The sequence below is a fragment of the Cricetulus griseus genome, chromosome 3 (genome assembly GCF_003668045.3).
Source record: "Cricetulus griseus strain 17A/GY chromosome 3, alternate assembly CriGri-PICRH-1.0, whole genome shotgun sequence".
Lineage (NCBI taxonomy): Eukaryota > Metazoa > Chordata > Mammalia > Rodentia > Cricetidae > Cricetulus > Cricetulus griseus.
In genome coordinates, this window is record NC_048596.1 from 159,503,590 (window position 1) to 159,525,291 (window position 21,702).

Below are 21,702 nucleotides of genomic sequence, written 5' to 3' on the forward strand. Positions count from 1 at the left end.
ATTCATTTCTGTGCCAGGTGTATGCCTGGTGCCCACAAAGGCCAGAATAGGGCTCCAGATTCCCTGGGACTGGAGTTACAATGGTGAGCCACCATGAGTGCTTGAAATTGGATATGTATCCTCTGGAAGAATAACCAGTGCTTAGCCACAAAGCTATCTATTCACCAACCTCCCACCCCCTCTTTTTTTAATGCCACAAACCCAGCAGCTTGGGTCCTGGAACCCTGGCTATGTAAGGGAATGAAGAATGGTCAGGTAGGGTTCTTTAGTGCTATGGGTACAACGGGAACCTCAGCTATTTACTATGTACAGCATAAGAGTTAGCTATTCATTTGTGGTAGGAGGTACCTGTGAGTGTTCTTAGCCTGTAAACATCAGGAGAGGAAGCCAAAGCTGCTAATCTTTACACACACACACACACACACACACACACACACACACACACACACACACAGTCATACTGGGACTCTGGAGGAAGGATTTGCCATTTCTCTAGAGCCTGGCCCATATAGGTAATGGCATTGACAGTTTCCAATGGGTCAATTGGTCTTAGACTCCTCCATGCCCACGTCAGAATACATAGAAGTTTCAGCCGGGCGTTGGTGGCTCATGCCTTTAATCCCAGCACTGGGGAGGCAGAGGCAGAGGCAGGAGGGTCTCTGCAAGTTCAAGACCAACCTGGTCTACAAGGGCTAGTTCCAGGACAGCCCCCAAAGCCAAAGAGAAACCCTGCCTCACAAAACAAAAATAAATAATACATAGACGTTTCCTGTATTTCCTTCTCTATCTCTCTTTTTTGTTGTTGCTGTTGTTTTTGAAGACAGGGTTTCTCTGTATAGCTTTGGAGGCTATCCTGGCACTCCCTCTGGAGACCAGGCTGGCCTCAAACTCACAGAGACCCACCTGCCTCTGCCTCTCGAGTGCTGGGATTAAAGGCGTGCGCCACCAATGCCCAGCTCACTGTTTATTCTTGACTAGACAAATGCTCTACCTGAACTAACTATATCCTTATGGTTAGCCCACCCCCTCTTTAAAACAGGGCTTCTGTGTTGCCCAGACTGGCCCCAACTCCTGGGCCTAAGCAATTTTGCCTCACTGTTCCTAGCCTCAGGATTTTAGATTGGATTTCTTCTTGAGTCTGAGTCTGCCCATTTTGTTCAAGTTGGCTTGAAATTGGAGATCCTCCTGCCTCAGCCTACAAATGCTGGGGTTACAGCATGGCCTGAGCTACATATTTTACTTGAAAATGTAGGGACCCGGGCAGTAGTAGCGCACATCTTTAATCCATGCACTCAGAAGGCAGAAATAGGTACATATCTGTGAGTTCAAAGCCAGCCTGTCTCAAAGGACATGGACAGTCTTCCAATCTTGGGTGACACCCAAGATTGTTTTTCACATGTCCCTGAACAGAGACCCACATCCATTAAAAATGTTGAGTGGAGCCATGGACCTGCTTAGGCTGCCCAGGACCCCTGGGAGCCCAGAACTGTCACCCCATTTCCTCCCCACCAAGCACTGCATGGCACTGGAAGCGAGGCAAGGCCCACAAGTCACCTATTGAAATGAATAACAGAGAATCCTAAGGAAAGGAACCACGTGAGGCAAAATGCCCACTTTATTACAGCAGATGACCTGCAGGGCCCAAACCCACCTTTCAAGCATACTATAGGCACCACTAAAGGCCAGCACAAGAAACCTGCTTCCTGTCCTTTGGACCCTGCTCCTGTGTGTGTGACGCAGAGGAGTGAGCTGGCCTCACAGAGGCCTCTTAAATATCAGAGGTCACTTCTGGGGGATACACAGGTACTGGACAAGGCTCTCCAGAGCAGCCTGTATCAGGCAGCCTCCTGTGTTTGTGGGGACCTGGGCTCAGTATCCAGGCGGCACACAGGGCTGTCATAGACCATCTGCAGGTTCACCTTGTGGCCCACCAGCTCTCGGATGTTATTGATGCCATACTTGATCATTGTCGGGCTGAGAGGAGGAACAGAGTTTAACGCTAAGTCAGATCAGGCTATCTTTTGCTTCTCACAGGCTTCTATCTTTCTCAGAATGGATATCAAGGTCTTCCCCACGGTGAACAAGATGTTGCACCATCAGCCCAGACTTGTCTCCCATTTTCCCCTCTGTTCCCACACCCCATGCTTAGTCTAGCCTCAGAGTCTTTGCTCTGGCTGTGCCTTGTGCCTGGCACACCCAACTAGAAACCTTCACTGTTCCTAGGCCTCCATGAAGCCTTCCTGATCAGCCAGTCTCCTAGGTCGTACTTTATCCTCTCTAAAGCACTTCCTGCCCATCGACATTCTGGCCTTCTGAATTTCCTTATTGGCTGTGTGAGCTGCCCTTCCGTCTCCACTATGACCCAGGTTGCATGGTATTGGGGAAATATGCTGTAGTGTTCACAGCTCAGGGCCAGGCACAAAAATTGGTCATTCCAACTAAAGAATTGTCAGAGTCATCCCAATCAATACAAGTTCCAGCCTGGGCACTCACCGCTCCAGAGAGAGACCCCAAGCAATAACAGACACATTCTCGGGGAGCCCCATAGGCAGGAGCATCTCAGGGCGGAAGACCCCAGAGTTGCCAACTTCTACCCACTTCTTTAGGCCTGTGGGGATAAAGGGGAGGCTAGAGCACACATGTGGGTAACATTGTCCACAAAGCATGGGAAGATGGGGTAGGAGCTCAGCAAAGAGGATGACCCAGGCCAAATGTGAGGCCCCCAGACCTCCCTCTGTATCCAGTTTCCCATCCCTGACCTTGGTGGTAGCTGAACACTTCCATGCTGGGCTCTGTGTAGGGGTTGTAGGCTGGTTTGAAGCGCAGCTGGGTGATTCCTATAGGGGTTGGCCAAAGCCGGTTGATGACTCCAGAGGCACCCTCTCAGGGACCCCAAATGCTGCCTACCGTAACGGTTTGCCTGCTCACCCAGCTTGGTGAAGAACTCCCTCAGCACACCCAGGAGGTAGCCCAGGGTCAGCCCACGGTCAGCTATGACACCCTCAATCTGGTGGAACTCGGCCAGGTGTGTGGCGTCCAGCGTCTCATTCCGGAACACACGATCAATGGAGAAGTACTTGGCAGGTGTGAAGGGCTTCTGGGGAGGAGGGGTAACAGCCAGGTCAGGGTCAGAAGGTCTACAGGACAGCACCACCCACCCACCCTGACCAGGCTAAGCTGAACCTTCTGAGCTAAGCAGTAGAGAGTTCGGGCGCTGGCTGCTGTGGTATGTGTGCGAAGCACGTTTTTCCGGGCCTCTTCTAGCTTCCAGGTATACTTGTAGCTTCAAAAGAAAAAGCAACAAGTTTGCCCTGTGGTCCTGGAACCCCAGCCTCCTGACCCACCCAAGCCCAATCCTGCTTCTGTCTCACCCCTGTGAGCCATAGCCGCCCTGGGAGTGGGTCCGTTTCACCCGCTGGACATAGTCCATTGGGAGCTGCAGGGCTTCAGCGGGATCTAGGCAGGATAGAGTCATGTGGTCAGTGCACATTAGTCAGGCATGGCACCATGGAAGCTCCTATGCCCCAGCGATCAAGGTACCTGGCACTCCTCAGGTGATGACATCTCCCTCTTCACCCAGAGTCCCCAGTCCCCCACGCTTTCCTCTTCACTGTGTGAAAGCCCAAGACTCCCCTGGCTCTGACCCGTCACCTCCTGTCTGGTCTCCTCTCATGCCTACTTGACCATGTCCTGCAGTCGCAGGGTCCCCAGCTGACATTTCAGCCTAAGAACCTTTGCACCGGCCACTGTCTCCAGCTACAGCATTCATATAGCTCTCTCCCTTACTTCCTTGTCTTTGCTTAAGACTTAAAAAGAAAAAAAAAAAAAAAACTGGAATAGACTGTAGTTCTGTAGTTCAAGGCTAGCCTTGAACTCAGATCCACCTGCTTCTGCCTCCAGAATGCTGAGATTAAAGATGTGTGCTATCACGCCCAGCCTTGCTTAAGATACACACCCTCCCTATCCCTGGGAGCATACCCCTGTGGTTCTTAACCCCTGTCCCACTACAGATTCCTCAGGAACTACCTAGTCAGGAAGAGGACCTCCCTAGGGCAGGGACTTCTTTCCTACTTAGGGATGACTCAGGGTTAGCAGCAATCTTGCCACTCAGGAGGGTCTTCAGAGAGACCTTGCTCAAGAAATACGTGACTCTCCCCCAGTGCTTCCTGGAGCCCAGGGTCTTCTTCAGGGTTGACAAGTGTTCTAACACTAAGGTGCACTCTCAGAAGCAAATAAGCAAAACAATTTTTTCTCCTTTTTTTTGGGAATGCAGAATTTCTCCCACTCAGCATCCAGAGTACTGGTGACAGGTAAGAGCTCCCACACCCAGCTCAAGCATGTGAATTCTTTGGGAATATTAACAACATAGTTTTGGTACTTCGTCATAAGTCTTTAGTATGTACGAGCTGTGTAGCCCTAGGCAAATGATATTCTTTCTGTGCCTAAATTTCCTCAACTGTAAATGAGGGGCAAACAGATCCATTTTCCTTAGTTGGAAGGTTTACAATAAAGTAGATGAGTTTTGGGTATCATGACAACAGCAACATCACTGCTATTAAATTGGCTATAGGCACCTAGAGAGCTCATCTGCTCACTTGAGCGGAGAAGACCACCACTGTGAGAAGTCACTCACTTCAGAGGGATTAAGGACGGAGAAATAGAAACTAAAGGGGCTGGCCTGTGACCAGTGACAGAGAACTTGCTAGAACTAGCAGCAGCAACAGCACGCACGCGCACGCGCACACACACACACACACACACACACACACACACACACACACACAGGAAACAAACAACTGGCCATGGTGGCTTGTAATCCCATCATGCAGGAGTGAGGGCAAGACTGAGATCAGTCATGACCACATAGTGACTTGCAGGCCAGCTTAGGCTGCAGAGTGGGACCCTATCTCTAAACAAAACAATAGTAAGGCAAGATGGTCTTAGCACTTCAGAAGCTGAGGCAGGAGGACTGACACGAGTTCAAAGCCAGCCTAGGCTACAGTGGAAGACTCTATCTGAGAAAAACAATAATAATGAGAGACAGAGTGAAAAAGAGACAGACAGGGAGGAGGTAATGGACAACATGCTTCTATTTAAAGATTTATTTTTTCTTTTTCAATTATGTATATGCCTGTGTATCTGTATGTAGGTTATGCACATGAGCTTAGGTGCCTGAGGAGACCAGAAGGCATCAGATTCCTTGGAGCTGGAGTTGGAGGCTGTTATGAGCATCCAATATGGATGCTGGGAACTCAGTTAGGGTCATGTGCGAAAAAGCAGCAAGTGCTCTTAACTGCTAAGCTTTTCTCTAGCTCACATGCATGCCTCAGTTTAGTGAATAGGACTCTAACCCCAAATAAACCCTTGAGAATTTAAATGATGGTGTGAAAGGGGAAGTGACAGAGTCAGGGTGGCATTTGGTTATTTATTTATGCCATACTGGAGACAGCTAGGACCCAGGTTCCCATATGTACTAAGTAAGTGCATTAAAAATTTGAAACACGCTAGGCATGGTAGCACATACCATTAGTCCAAATACTAGGGAGGCAGAAGCAGGTAGATCTTTATGAGTCTGAGGCCAGCCTGTTCTATATGGTGAGTTCTGAATAAAATAAACATCTCTGTGCTTTGTGGCATATGCCTTTAAGCTCAGCCTTAGCAAGGCAGAGGGAGGGGAACCCCTGTGATTCCAGGCCAGCCTCGTCTACATGAACTCCAGGCCAGCCAAGGCTACATAGTGAAACTTTCTCTCTAAAACAAACAAACAAACAAACAAACACTGAAATAAAACAACTCTGGGGGGTGGCTAGCACAGACAAAGGCCCCAAGGCAGGCAGCAGCCTGGCATGCTGATAGCAGGGAGTAGGCACAAAGGAGAGAAATTCACTGGGTGAACGGGACTGGCTGCCAGGCCTTACTGGCTACACTGAGGGCAGATCTCTTTTTATGAAATGAGATACCCCCTTCCTTAAAACTTTCCCCAGGCCTGGGACCTCTGCTGCCACCTTGGCCAGGCTCCCAGGCTACCCACCTTTCAGGAAGAATGTATCATGTTGGTCACGTGCTGGGTGCTGCTGAGGCTGGAAGAGTGCGTCAAAGTTCCAGAAGGAGCTCTCAATGAAGTTGTCGGTAGGCATCTCAGTGAACCTGCAGGAGGCATGGGCTGAGGGCCCTGTCTGTGCTAGTAGCTGCCACACCCATCCCTAGGCCCTGTGCTCACCCCATCTCCAGGAAGATCTGTCGGAACTGGGAGCGGACCTTGAGCAAGGGGTGCAGGTGGCCACTGTCTGGGAGCACACCTCGGGCAGAGAAGTTATAGGGCTTGAAGGGCCTGTCCCTCCAGGAGCCACTGTGGGGAAATTCAGGGAACAAAGACATGAGGAGGGCTGCCCAGCCCTCCCTCACAGCCTCTACCCTTTCCTTACCCTACCTGGAGATCATCTCTGGGCTCAACTCTGCCTCCTGCTTAGATATGCTTGTGCTGAAGGCCTTGCCCTTGCTCACCCAGTAGGTTTTCAGGGTCCTGTGAACAGAGGAAGAGAAGGGACATTGCTGCCACCTCGAGACCCTTCCCTTGATCTTCTACTGGGTGGGAATCCCAGAACCAACCATGGACTCTGGTTTTAGGTTGTTTATTGTTTTAAAGGACTTCATGTATCCCAGACTGACCTGGAATTTGCTATATAGTCACGAATGATCTTAAACAACTCCTTCCCCCTCCTATATGCTGGAATTAGTTTATGTGGTGCCAAGGATCAAACTCAGGGCTTAGTGCATACTAATCAACCAAGCTACATCCCCAGAACCTGCTCTACTTATTTTTATTTCTTTGTTTTTTTTCTAGAGAGGGTCAAGTTACATTGTAAAGACTGAAATTAAAGGCCTTAGGCATTGCAGTCCAGAGTGTCCTTATTGGGTTTGCTTTTTTTTTTTTTTTTTTTTTTTTTAAAGACAAGGACATTATGGAGTCATGGCTGGCCTGGCCTTAAACTTCCAAAGATGCATTTAATCCTGTGCTGGGATTAAAGGCATTCGCCATTATGTCCAGCTGCTTTTTTCTCTTTGTGGTGGTAGACATCAACACAGGGTCCTTGGGCATGCCAGTCAAGTATCCTACAACTGAGCTACATCACCAGTTTTGTTTTTATTTATGTGCATTTTATGTCTGTATAAATGTATATCATGTATGTGGGTGCCTGTGGAGGCCAGAAGAAGTTATCGGATCCCCTGGAACTATTCCTAACAAGGGTACTGGAACTAGAGTGACAGGCAGTTGTGAGCCACCCAACATGGGCACTAGAAACCTAACACAGGTCTCTACAAGAGCAGCAAGTGCTCTTAACCACTGAGCCATCTCTCTAGCCCCTCCAGCTTTTAAAGTTTTTTAAAATCATTACTTTTTGTTTGTTTGTTTGTTTTGGTTTTTCAAGACAGGGTTTCTCTGTACTGTTTTGGAGGCTGTCCTGGAACTCGCTCTGTAGATCTGCCTGCCTCTGCCTCTGCCTCCCGGGGGCTGGGATTAAAGGCGTATGCCACAAACGCCCGGCCCAAAAAACATTATTACATTCATTTATGTGTGTGTTTGTGTGTGTGCAGGTACGCACATGCTGCAGCTTATATGTGGAGGTCAGAAAACAACATCAAGAAATCAGTTCTTTCCTTCTACCATGTGGGTCCCAGGTGTAGTAGTATGAATGTAATTGGCCCCCATAATCTCATAGGGGGTGGCACTATTGAGGAGGGGTGGCTTTGTTGGAGTGAGTATGACCTTGTTGGAGGAAGTGTGTCACTCTGGGGGCAGAGGCAGGATACTGCCCAGTGTCTCAGTTGACTTCCTGTTGCCAGCAAGACAGAACTCTCAGCTACTACTCCAGTACCATGTCTGCCTAAGCCGCCATGCTCCCCCATCACAATGATAATGGACTAGACATCTGAAATTGTAAGTGAGCCACCCCAATTAAATGTTTTCTTCATAAGAGTTACTATGGTCACCATATCTCTTCACAGCAAAAGAAACCCTAAGACATCAATCAGGCTTGGTGACAAGTATCTTTGGCCATGAGTTATTTTGCTGGCCTTCTTTTTTGTCTCCTTTTTTTGACTGTAGCTCAGGCTGGCCTTGAATGCCTAATCTTCCTTCATCCATTCTGCTTTATCTATTGTCTTGAAACTGTCATTTGAAATTTTCTTATGGGGCCACTACCCATCTACCTGTTCATGCATTTATTCACTGTATAAAAAAACACTAAGAAACTAATTTGTGCCAGGGTCCATTCAAGTAGTGACACATTCAGATGGGCATGATGATATTAGGCAAGTATTGAGAGTTACTTTGGGTCAGGATCTGTTACTTCACAACCCTAAGAGAAGGGATTTTATAAGTAAGAAGCTGAGGCTGGGGAAGGACAAGTTGTAAACTTTAGCTAGCCAAGTGCAGAGCCTAGGTTTCCATCAGTAGTCAGTCCTATAACCCCAGGCTTCAAAAGGGCCTATGAGCAGGTTTTGCTTTATATGCCAGAGTGGCCTGGAATCCACCTGTCTCCATTGTATAAGTATGCAGCACCAAATCTGGCTCAGTGTGGCCTGTCTTGAGTGACACATGAGCAGGATTTTAATTGGCTGACTGCCTGGAAAGGTATATAGGAAGCCATTTCTCAGTGGCCAGTGTAGCTACAGCAAAGGCCCAAGGGCTGCCTGAGCCCAGCACACTTACTCAAAAACCCTGGGGCTAAATTCATGCCTCTGATCCCAGCACTAGAGAGGTAGAGACCAGCAGATCTCTGGGAATTCGAGGCTAACCTGAACTACATAGTGAACTTCAGGCTAGCCAGAGCTACATGGAATGACCATGTCTCAAAACCAAGGAACCAAACAATTAAACAACAGTAACAAAACCCTGTATAAATGGGGTAGGTCTGGTGAAGACTAATGGCAGCAGCAACTGGATATGGGCTAGGTGACTCCCTTCCTTAGTTCTCACAGTACCACAGAGGTAAAGAGGCTTAGGCATTGCATTCACGCACACTTCAGTTAGCAGCTTCCTCTTCCGGAGCTCATTCCTTTCCTTTTCAGCCAGCTTCTCAGCCTGGCCTGCCTGGACCAGCTGCAACCGCCTCTGTACTTCATCCTCTATACTGTCCACCTGGCATAGGACAAAAGGAATGAGGGATAGTGTCTGCCCCACTAACCCTTCCATCTGCCTCCAGCCTGCCTGGTCATTTACCTACAGGACTTACCACTTGGAACACCCGGGGCCCATCAGCTGTATTCTTGTCCACTCGGATCCACTTGTTGGACATGGCTTTGCTGAAGCCCACCTTGCCACTGGGCAGTCGCTAGGGAAGTGGGATTGTGATGAGTGCTATATGCCAGGGCTACCTGCATTCCATTACCTCCCTGGAACCCAGCCCTGGGCCCTACCATGAGCTCACTCTGCACCAGGCCCTCGAGAGGGATGCTTCTAAACACACGGGCCTCATGGCTGCCCTCCCGGGCAATCTCCTCACCCTCAGTAGTCAGCTCCCAGCACTTGGTGGAACGAAGCTCAGCCTCAATGACCTGCAAGGAAAGAGTGGCACAAGTGTATGTAGGGTTTAAAGCCACCACCACCTACAGCACTGGGACAGAGAGTCAAGGACAGCCTCAGAGCTAGGGAGATGCCTCAGCAGTCAAGAGCATGTGTTGCTCTTACAGCACATTGGGATAATGCTCTTGTACAGATTTGTCACTTGTATTGGTGGCCAGGCAGGAAATATAGGTGGGGCTACCAGACTAGGAGAATGCTGGGAAGAGGAAGGCAGAGACACAGAAGAAGCAAGATGAGAATGCCTTACAGAGAAAAAGTACCAAGCCATGTGGCTAAACACAGGTAAGAATTATGGGTTAATTGTAAGGGCTTGTTAGTAATAAGCCTGATCAATAGGCCAAATAGTTTATAATTAATATAAGCCTCCGTGTTTATTTGGGATTGAACAGCTGCAGGAAACCTCTGTCTACACTACATAGGGTGGCTCATAGCCACCTCTAACTCTAGTTCCAGGGAATCTAACTTCTCCAGCTTCGTGGAGCATCTGCACTCACCTGTACTTACACACACATGCATATAAATAAAATAAAGCCATTAGTGACAGAGCACACCTTTATTCCCAGCATTAGGGAGACAGAGGTAGGTTCATCTCTATAAATTCAAAACCAGCCTGGTCCAAATATTAAGTTCTATACCAGTCAGAGACAAAATGAGACCCAACCTCAAATATAAACAAATCAGGCTGAGTAGTGGTACACTCCTTTAATCCCTGCACTCAGAAGGCAGAGGTAGGTGATCTGTAAGGCCAGCCAGGCTAAACAGAGAAACCCCATCTTGATAAAACAAAACAAAAATAATAAATTAAATTAATTTAGCCTCATAGCTATGTTACAAGTCAACTCAACTATACCATTTTCCATTGGGTGGGGGAAGAGAGAAGAGAGGAGAGAGGGGTGATGTGGGGGGGGTGTTTCATTCAGGATCATGCTTTGACATATATCCCAGGAGAGATTCAAACCTCTGGACCCATGTAATCTTCCTGTCTCATTTTCTCCAGTGTTGGGACTATAGACATATACTAATGTCCCTAGCTGAAACAATTCTTTTCTTTTTTCAGATTCATTCATTCATATTTATTTATTTGTTTGTTTATTTTTGAGGCAGGGTTTCTCTATATTGCTCAAGGTCATCTTCAAACACTTCAGAGATCTACAGAATATGGCATTTAACATGTTTTAATAACATAGTTTTTTTTTTTGTTTTTTTTTGTTTTTTTTGTGTTTTGACAATGAGACATGTCTGCTCCTGGAAGCAGCAACCTATGTTACAGAAGATGATGGGCATCGAAGAAACTCCACATGGAGTTTTAAGTTCTTTGTGGTAAAACTAAGTAACTGGGCAAGAAAAGTACTATCACCTCAACTGCTGAGTTTAAGGCTAGCCTGATTTACATGGTGGGTTATAGGATAGCAGGGCTATATAAAGAGACCCTGTCTGAAAAAAACAAAACAAAAATAAAAACCCACTGGGGCTGGAGCAGTCAGTGCTCTTAACCACTGGGAGGACCCAGGTTCAACTCCCAGCACCCAATGGCAGCTCACAACTGCCTAACTCCAGGATCCACCACCCTCACACAGATGTACATGCAGGCAAAACACAAAAGCACACAAGATAGAAATAAATAATTTTTTAAAGAAATAAAAATCCACAATAAAATAAAATGTGGGCTGGATAGGTGCTTCAGTGGTTGAGAACGATAGCTCTTGCAGAGGAACCAGGTTCAAATCCCAGCACCTCTATGAAGCTCACAACCATTTGTAACTTAGGTTCCAGGGGAATCCAATACCTTCTTCTGGCCTCCTCCTCAAGCAGGGACACACACACAAAAACATAAAACTAATATGGGCCAGGTATTAAAGGCGTGAGCCTTTAATCTCTCAGCCCTCTGGAGGTAAGTGGATCTAAGTTGGAGGCCAGCCTGGTTCACAGAGCAATTTCCAGCAAGGTCTGGAGCTATATATCGGGGTACAGCTTTTGCCTAGGGCACAAGGAGGTCCTAATATGGAGATGGGACGAGGGAACCTACAAGTCTATACAATTCTACCCTGATGGCCACTGCGGCCTGTAATTACGATACCAAGGAATGCCTGGGCACTGATGTCTCGAGGGCCACCCTTTTCTTACACCGGACCTGACTCAGTTATCATTTCCACCGGATCCCGGCTCTATCCCCAGCACTAGGTCAACTGTCACAGCTGGTTCTGCGCCTTCATTCACATCACTCAGGTCATTTGCGCCTCCTCATTAGATTGCAACCCCTTTCCGGGCAGCGATCTCGTCTTGTCGCAGCCCTACATGGGCCCTGCTTTCGCCTTCATCGGCATTGGTTGCTTGAGTAACATACTTCCCACTTGCGCACCGCACGGTGCGCCTCTATCTAATTTCCCCTAACCAGCCAGAATGGGCTCCAGGTGTAAAAGCCAGGCCGGCGGCACGCGTGGAGCTCACCTCACCCAGAGCCTGCAGGCTCTTCACTGCGCCCACCACCACCTGGTGCTCCACGCCCAGCTGCGTAGCCAACTCCGCGCTGTCCAGGCCGCCATCCGCTGCCTCCAGTCGCCGCAACAACAGCTCCAACACAGGATTGTCGGCCATGCCGGCTCTCAGTATGCTTGGGCGTGCAGGCCGCCCGACGGACTGGGGAACCGGAACCGGAACCGCGAGAACGCGTGAGTCGCCATTTTTAATGTGGCGTACAGTGCGATTTGGGGGCTGGCCGTCGCCATCTTAAATGTGGCAATTAAGCCCCAAATGAAACTAGGGGATTCAGGATGCTTTAAGTTGTTTCGCCCCAGCGGCCTTTAGTTAACTAGTGAGGTAAATTTGATGGCATGGAGGTAGTTTTCTTTTGTTTGTTTGTTTTTTAACGTTTGTTTTATATCGTGAGACATGTCTTATCTAGCACAGGCTAGCCTTGAACTCCTCATCTCCCTGTATCTCCCAAGTGCAAGGATTACAGAGAAATACTATAAGGTCTGACTAAAAATAATTCTATCGATCCCGCCCCCCATAATTTTCTTATTTTAAAAAATATTTTTATGTGCATTGGTGTTTCACCATGGGTGTCGGGTCCCCTGGAACTGGAATTGCAGACAGTTGTGAGCAGCCATCTGGGTGCTGGCAATCGAACACAGATCCTCTGGAAGAGACAAAGCACTTGGTGGTGGGCTTCAGGCATGGTCATTCTACTGATTTTTTTGTTGTTGTTGTTTTTAGCTTTATTCATTTTATTTTATGTGTGTTTGCCTGTATATATGTCTGTGCATGATGCCCTCAGAGGTCAAAAGAGTCATTGGATCACCTGGAACTGAAATTATGGATGGTTGTGAACCACCATGTGGATTCTGGGAATTGAACCGTGGTCCTCTACAAGAGGACTTAACAGCTAAGCCACTTTTCCAATTGCTGACTCTGGGGATGTTAACTATTGTTTTACAATGAATGTCCAAGGAAATATGGATAGGGACCATACCCATTTAGGGAAACGGGATTCAACTAGGAACAGTTACAAAGTGTGCTGGCCTGCATGGAATACTTCAGGTTTTTTTTTTTTTTAAGTTGACCCCAAAATTCATAATATAGTTACTATATAAATCTTCTTCCATTTCACAGGAGAAAAAAAAATGAGGCTCAGAGGCAAAAATGACAACCAATAGAGAATTGATCAATACAGCCAGAAACATTATAAACCCTCCAGCTGCCACACTTTCCTGTGCTCTCGGGAGATCAAGACAATAATATCAAATTGATGCTTCTTTAAAACTGTGGGTCCCATCCATATGGGGTCTTGTTACTCAATATAGGGCTTACCAAAAAACTGGCAATAGTAACAATAGGTTTCTGAATGTTCAGTGACGAAGTGAACCCAAGGTGTGTCAGGCGGCACTCGGACATGCTGAACTGTGCTATCACTTCGTCCTTGGTTCTTTCTTTGCTGGCTTATGTTTTTTGACAGGGTCTCAATATGTATGTGTGCATGTGTGAATACAGGCACTTTCATACCATGACACACATGTGGAGGTCAGAGGCCAACTTTTGGGACTCAATTAACTCCTTCTGCCCTGAGTTATAATTTAGTTCCTCAGGCAACAATACTTCTACTCACCAAGCCATCTTACCAGCCCTAGCCTTGGTTCTGAACACAAAACATGCACACTGTGGTGTGAATACTTCATGTCATACCACACAATGCTCAATAGATACTGCATGGTGGTGGCACACGACGTTAGTCCCTGAATTCAGGAGGCAGAGGTAGGTGGATCTCTGTGAGCTTGAAGCCAGTCTGATCTCAGAGTGAATTGTGGGAAAGCCAGGGCTACATAGAGAGGCCTTGTCATGAATAAACAAAATAAAAGGAAAATAAATAAAATCTATTAATGAATAAAAATACTGCTTGAAATTCCAAAACTTGGGGCTGGAGAGATGGCTAAGTGGTTAAGAGCACTGGCTGTTCTTCCAAAGGACCTGGGTTCAAGTTCCAGCACCCACATGGCAGCTTACAATGTTATGTAACTCCAGTTCCAGGGGATCTGACACCTCACACAGACATACATGCAGGCAAAACACCAATACATATAAAATAAAAAAAGTCACTTAAAAAAATACCAAAACTTTCTCATGTTTGAGACTATACTGTTTGTTGTGTTTTCACTATGTGTACAAAGTTTTCTGCTCTGGTGGGAACATAAAGTCTTGACATGCTAAACAGGGGCCTTTAAAAGGTTTTAATTTTTATTATTTCAAATTAATTGTAGGTATGTATGTCTGCATGAGAGTTCAGGTGCTCGAGAAGCCAGAGACATCGGGTCCCAAGAGCTTCAGTTACAGCTGGTTATGAAGTCACCTGATATGGGTGCTGTGAACTCAACACTAGTCCTCTGGAAGAGAAGTAAGTGCTCTTAACCAATGAGCAATCTCTCCACCCTTGTTTTGTTTGTTTGTTTGTTTGTTTACAGGTCTCACAATGTAGACCAGGCTGGTCTGAAACTCACAGAAATCCACCCTACTCTACCAAGTGCTGGTACCAAAGGCATGCACCATACCTTATTTATTTTATTTCTGTGTGTATAGAGAGATGTGCACATGAATGCAGGTGCCTGCCAGGGTAGTGGCATTTGGTCTCCTGGAGCTGGAGTTACAGATAAAGTTGTAAGTTTCTCAATACAGATGCTAGAATCTGAACTTGAGTCCTCTGCAAAAGCAACAAGCTCCCTCTGATTTATTTTTATAAATGTCTTGCCGGGCAGCCAGGTGGATGGTGGCCCACGCCTTTAATCCCAGCACTGGAGAGACAAAGGCAGGCAGATCTCTGTGAGTTCGAGGCTAGTGTGGTCTACAAAGGTAGTTTCAGGACAGGTTCCAAAGCTACACAGAGAAACCCCGTCTCAAAAAACAAAACAATACAAAATAAAACAAACCACTTGCATGCAGTGCCAGGAGATGCCAGAAGAGGACATCAGATCTTCTGGAACTGGCAGTACAGACAGTTGTTAGCCACCATGTGGGTTCTCGGAAACAAACCCAGGTCCTTTGCAAAAACAAGCATTCTGAACTACTGTGCCATCTCCTCAGCTCCAGAAAACAACTTCTCCCTTCCTTCCTTCCTTCCTTCCTTCCTTCCTTCCTTCCTTCCTTCCTTCCTTCCTTCCTTCCTTTTTTCAAGACAGGGTTTCACTGTGTAGCCCTGGCTGTCCTTGAACTCATAAAGATCCACCTGTTTCTGCCTTCCAAGTTCTGGAGTTAAAGACATGGGCCACCACCGCCCTGCAAAAACAACTTTTAAATTTTTCCTATTATTCTCAAGTACATAGGAAGTTAGTGTACCTTCGGTTATATTGCATTAGAAGTCTTGATTTTAAAAATTGCTCTTTGGGGGCTGGATAGATGGGTGAGAGAGTAAGATCATTGGATGTTTTTCCAGAGGGCCCAGGTTTAGTTCCCAGCACCCACATGGTGGCTCACAACCATCTGTAACTCCAGGTCATAGGGATCAGGTGCCCTCAGAGGTCAGAAGAAGGTACTGGATCCTATATAGCCAGAGATATATATTGAGACCTTGTGCTCAGAGATGGAGTACACACTGCTTTATAAGAGCTCTGGGAACACCTCCTCATTTACAATTACCTAGCATATAGAGTTCACAAAGCTCTCAAAGCCTTAGACAACCACCATGCCCATTTTTATGTGCTTACATCTAACCATAATGGAGACCCTTTGTGCTGAGCACAAAAATCAACCTAATTAAGATTGATTACAACAGGAAACAAGGTAAAAGGGTAAGATTCCGTAGCAGGCTTTCTTGAACCACTAGCCCCCAAATCATGACACAGAGACTTATTATTAATTATGAAAGTTCTGCCTTAGCTTAGGCTTGTTTTGTTGGTTTGTTTGTTTTGTTTTTGTTTTTTTGAAACATGGTATCTCTGTAGCTTTGGAGCCTGTCCTGGAACTCGCTCTGTAACTATAACTATGTAATCTTCAACTCCATCAAAGACCCTATAAGGATATTATATTACCCAAGTAAACAGGAAGTGCAGTTCAAGCCACTTCCAGAACTATAGAAATGACAAAAACAGCTGGCTGCCTGGACAGTTACCCAGGCAGCCTCTGCAATGTTGGGGCATCCATCTTCAGCCCACAGGGTTAGAATATCTGCCAGACTCTTCTATGAAAAAGGAATTTTTGAAGGACTGTCCCATCTTGTCTTGACAAAGTTAGGCAGTTGCTTTCCTTTGTGTCCTGCATGTCCAGTTTGGATGGCATACATCAGCAGTTGAGGCAAGGGCAGTTTCTTGCCCAAATGGCTAGCTATGAAAGAAAACTCCATATGGAGGTTCTTCAATGCCCATCATCCTTTTGTAAAGTAGATTGGTACTGCCAGGAGCAGACGTGTCTCACTGTCATAAAAAGCTTTAGGTTGTTAAACATCTTAAAGGCCATATTCTGTAGGTCTCTGAAGTATTTGAAGATCATCTATCTAAAGTATATCTGTTTAACCTCGAAAACATACCTAACATGACTACAAGTTTATTACAGATGACTAACTGCTAACCTTAATTATACACTATATTTTAAAATGAGCTGCATAAGCACAATACCCCAAACAAGAATAGAAACATACATACAAAAATAACTTTAAATTTATATCAATGTAGGCAGATTATATACCAACATCCTTATCAATGTAAAATATTTGAGGTTGTTATCTTTTTATCTTATATTCCTATATCACCCCTAAACAATGACAAATATCCATAACCCACCAAATGACCCCAAACTACCCACCCCACCTCTTGGGAATGTGGGCATTGTGTTGTCTAGACTGCTTCCTGCTGCTGCTGGGGGGGCGGTGACACCATCTCCAGGAGACCCCAAGGAAACTGAGATAATGGTCAAGTCCTGGGAAAACAAGTAGTAACATTTATTATTGAGTCTCAGAACTGACCCTGTACAGAGGAATTAGTATATATGTCACCTGTCTTGTAGTTTTTTCTTGTTTTATTTCTTTATGTCTGTAGTGAAGATTTTTCAGGGTATTTCCCCTGATCAAACCTAATCTCAATTAACCTTGAAGGAATCCATGGCCTTTTCCTGTGGAAACACAATCTCCTCCAATGCAATACATTTTCTGAATTCCATTTTAAAGTTAAGACATAGTTAAGGCATGTAGGCTGGTTTAATTCAGCAGTCTCTTTTACAATTCATTGTCTTTTTGCAGCTGGCATTCACTCATGGGCATACAAAAAATTCAAAGTCAACATAACACCATATAGGATCCAGACTCCCTGTCTATTTCCTATCTTTACATGTCTTATTTTTTTTTATATTACTTGACTCTTTCTTTACAGACCTTATTATTTTAAACTGTTTTTTCCTGTGACTGTCTATTCCCATTTTCTTGTCTTTCTTAAGCTTACTCACATTTTTTAACACACTGTAACCTGTTTAGAGGTTTTTTCCCCCATCTGGAACTTTAAAAAAAAAAAAAGATTTTATTTATTTATTATGTATACGACATTCTGCTTCCATGTATATCTGCATACCAGAAGAGGGCACCAGATCTCATAATGGATGGTTGTGAGCCACCATGTGGTTGCTGAGAATTGAACTCAGGACCTCTGGAAGAGCAGTCAGTGCTCTTAACCTCTGAGCCATCTCTCCAGCCCCCTGGACCTTTCTTTTTGTTTGTTTGTTTTTTGTTTTTTGTTTTTTTGAGACAGGGTTTTTTTGTAGCTTTGGAGGCTGTCCTAAAACTAGCTCTTATAGATCAGGCTGGCCTTGAACTCACAGAGATCCACCTGCCTCTGCCTCCCAAGTGCTGGGACTAAAGGTGTGCCCGCCCCCCCCCACCACCTTTATAGTGTGTCTCTAGCCTTTTCTGACAGCATAAACCAAACCTTAAACTGCCTCTGCTGGGACTCTGGTGGCTGGCCCCGCCCCCTCTGCCTGTCCATGAGAGCTGAGCCTTAAGCCTATTTAAGAGTGTAACTACAGCCAGGCGGTGGTGGTTGTCTTGGAACTCACTAAGTGCTAGGAATAAAGGCATCTGCCACCACCACCTGGCTGATAACAATAATTTAAGTGTGGACCATGCCTTGGACTTTTTTCCTAGTGTATGAATGGAACCCAGAACCTCATGCTTTCTAGGCAAGTTATCTATCACTGTAGTGCATCCCCAGTGCTGAGACACTCTAATCAGTAATGTTCATCAGCATTGTTGCTTGAGCCTGTTACACGTCAATTCTAGTACTTCCCTGTTCCAACCTTACAGCAAAGTCCTGCATTCAGGATTCATCCATTTAGGCCCTCTCTCTCCTCAGTTCAAAACAACTTTTTTTTTTTCCCTAAAGCTTATGTTAGTTTTTTTCTTTTATGACAGGCTGTCACTATGTAACCCTGGCTTACCTAGATCACCAGGCTGGCCTGGAGCTTATAGAAATCCACTAGAGCTCCTGCATCCCAGTGCTGTGATTAAAGGTCTGCCACCATACCTGGTTTTTCTTAATTTAAGAAAAATGTTAGTCTAGTTTCTGTGCACCAGAGCACATGTGTGAAGGTCAGAGGACAACTCTGAGGACTCGGGTCTTGCCTTTCACCTTACCTGGAGTCGGCTCTCGTTCTTTTTTTTTGCATGCTAGCTGGTCTGGAGCTTCTGGGTGACTCTCCCGTCCCTACCTTCCGCCCCCCTGCAGTAGTGCAAGCTTGACAGGTGTGTATCACCACATTCAACTTCTTTTTTTGTTTTGTTTTTCGAGACAGGGTTTCTTTGTGTAGCTTTGTAGACCACCAGGCTGGCCTTGAACTCACAGAGATCTGCCTGCCTCTGCCTCTCAAGTGATGGAATTAAAGGTGTGCAGCACCACTGCCTGGCCACATTCAACTTCTTTAAAACGTTTGGTTTCATTTTGTTTATATAGGTATTTTGCTGTGTGTGTCTCTGTACCACTTGCCTGCTTGGTGCTCACAGAAGAGGCTGTCAGATCCCCTAGAACCGGAGTTACAGAGGGTTGTAAGGCTTCATATTGATGCTGGGAATGGAACTGGGGTCATTTGGAAGAGAAGCCAGTGTTCTTAACCACTAAGCCATCTCTATAGCCCCCATTTCTGGTTTCTGGGAATGAACTGGGGGTCCTTAAGCTTTCCTGGTTAGCACTCTTACCTACTGTACGGAAAAGGGGCCAGCCAAAGAAACACACCCTGAGCAGAGCCAAAGAAACACACTTTGGCCCTGCAACCAGAAACAAAGAAATGTACCCTGACCCCAAACCAGTGCCAAAGAAACACACTTTGTCCCTGGAATCAGAGCCAGTGAAAGAAATATACCCTGGCCCTAAAACTAGAGCCAAAAGGCTAAAAAGGACCAGAGGAAGAAACATACTTTGGCCCTGAAACCAGAGCCAAATCTTACCCTAAACCTGTGCAGAAAACTAACCAATCCCTGAGCAGGGGATCTAGCCATCCTGAGCTCAGGGATTGAAATCTGACCAATCCCCACCCTGGAAATCTCCCTGGAAAAACTCGGCCCCCTAAGAAGCCCTATATAAACCCTGTGCCTGTTCAGCTTCTGGCTGTTCCTGCTGCCTGGCTAGCCTCTGCCATTCTGGCAGAGGGCAGCTACTCTCCTGGATTCTTCCCTCCCAATAAATCTCTTGAATAAAGTTTGGATGAGACCTTCTTTTGCTGGGGCCGAGTGGAGCAGGGCTCCACTTTGCCCTCTCCTACCAGAGCAGAGCTGATACACTGGGGAAGCCTTTCCCTGAAGCAACTATGCTTACTGTGACCTGTGGTATTCCTTGGCTCCTGATTGCCAGAATATCTTTCCATCCCAGCTATAACACTCAGTATTCTCTGGCTCCCAAGTGCCATAATCCATCCCATCTCTGACCATTCCATCCCATCAGAGTGTCAAAATGCTTATACCTACTGCACCATAACTCTGGTTCCTAATTTTCTTTTTTTGAAGTATTTTCTTGTTTGTTTCACTATGTAGCCCTGGCTGACCTGGAACTCAGAAATCTACCTGCCTCTGTCTCCTGAAATTGTGTGTATGTATGTATGTATGTATGTATGTATGTATGTATGTATGTCTATAGAGGCCAGAACTTTTGATCCCTGCTTCAACCACCTGAGTTTCAACCTGAGTGCAAGGCAATAGGCACACGCCACTACATTTTGTTTATGCAGTGCTAATGATGAACCCCAGGGCTTCATGTATGGTAGGCAAGCACTTTACCTATTGAAATACACCCCCAACTCTATGTAACTTTTATTTTTTGAATGTGTGCATGCATGTAGAGGCCAGAGGTTGACCTCAGCTGTTGCTCCTCAGATACGTCTAACTTTTTGTTTTTGAGACAGCGTCTCACTTTGTAGCTCTGGCTGGTCTTGAACTCAAGAGTCTCCTTGGTCAGCCTCCTAAAAGCTGGGATTACAGATGTGCCTTTGAGGGTAGTATGGGTTACCTTCCAGAGTAAGGAGGTATCTTAACCCCTAGAGCGCATGCACAAATTCCTGGGTTCCATTCCAAGCAACAAGTGTGTTAACCATAAAGCAGGAGGCATCAGGTGTAGGAGTCAGCGGCACAGGACAGGAGGGAGGGTCAATCACAGGTCTGTCAAGATCATTCTGAACTTGGGTGTCCTCCAGAGGGACCAGCAATACTTAGTTATGTACACTGCCTGGGGGATGGGGTGGAGCTCCAACTTCTTTATCTCAGTGTCATTCCTTTCAGAGAAGGAAGCTCTCCGCTTTTGGAAGGATCCCCACGCCCCAGTCCATAGTCTGTCCCAGTGTTCCCATTTCCTCAGTTTGGAAACACCTCCCATCCCCCACCCCCTACAGGTGCTGTCCTTCCTCCTAGCAGCAGGCAGGGAGCTGGCCACAGACACATGACTTGAGTCAGAGAACTCAAGATTCATGGGTCTGGCTTATCGGCCTAGGGCTCTATCACCATAGCCATCTTGTGTCCTTTTTTTCCTCTTCAAACCGTACCCCTAGTCCTCTGCCTATAGCCGTTTAATTGCAAAAGCCAAGTCGTTTGTGGGAGACCACAAAGAAGTGACTCCTTTCATTTCTCAGCTCAGAATAAAAAAAGATAGTAACCGTACCTCTCACCCGAGGAAATACCCTTACGGCCACATCTCTGAGACCTCTGTGTTTCCTGCCCTCAAACCGTGGCTAGCCCTAGAAGGTTTAAAAGCATTTCTGCCAGACAGCTCAGGGTCACCCTTTTGGCCTCGGTTAATTCAGAGAGGCAAAGCAATTTGCATCATGCCACACAGTAATCTGACAGGTTTCTAGGGCACTACGGGACAGAGTAGGAGAAAGCTGACACTTTCTCTACTGGCCTGGACAGCTGTGACACTAGAATGCAGCACAACGCCCTAGCCCTTAATTCTTTACAGGAAAAGCTCGCTCGGGTGGGCGTTCCCTCAGAGCAGGACAGACAGAAAGTGGCGAGGAAGCCTCCCTCCGGCCCTGTGTCCGGAGGGGATGGGAAGTGGGCGAAGCTGAGCCCGGGTGTGGGTCCCTCACGGCTGACACCTGGGCTGGCTCGCGCGGATTCTTTAAACGACTCGAAGCAGAGCCAGGGAGTCGCACTAGCAAGGGCGGGGTTG

General features: G+C 46.4%; 1 protein-coding gene and 1 long non-coding RNA gene across 2 annotated transcripts; one reads left to right on the forward strand and one right to left on the reverse strand.

Annotated features, from left to right (window-relative positions):
* Positions 1-1,580: 1,580 nt before the first annotated feature.
* On the reverse strand, positions 1,581-12,236 carry Farsa (phenylalanyl-tRNA synthetase subunit alpha). Its single transcript, XM_027406246.2, has 13 exons — positions 12,035-12,236; positions 9,421-9,558; positions 9,237-9,335; positions 9,024-9,142; positions 6,431-6,523; positions 6,221-6,349; positions 6,032-6,147; positions 3,372-3,456; positions 3,184-3,283; positions 2,929-3,097; positions 2,760-2,837; positions 2,494-2,608; positions 1,581-1,974 (listed from the first exon to the last, which is right to left on the reverse strand). Exons 1-13 carry the CDS (start codon positions 12,179-12,181, stop codon positions 1,836-1,838), a joined length of 1,527 nt encoding a protein of 508 aa, XP_027262047.1. The 5' UTR covers positions 12,182-12,236; the 3' UTR covers positions 1,581-1,835.
* A 38-nt stretch (positions 12,237-12,274) lies between these two features.
* Positions 12,275-19,384, forward strand: LOC103161435. Its single transcript, XR_003483462.2, has 3 exons — positions 12,275-12,559; positions 14,341-14,474; positions 19,003-19,384. It is a non-coding gene; the product is annotated as an uncharacterized LOC103161435 (long non-coding RNA).
* The last annotated feature ends 2,318 nt before the right edge of the window (positions 19,385-21,702 follow it).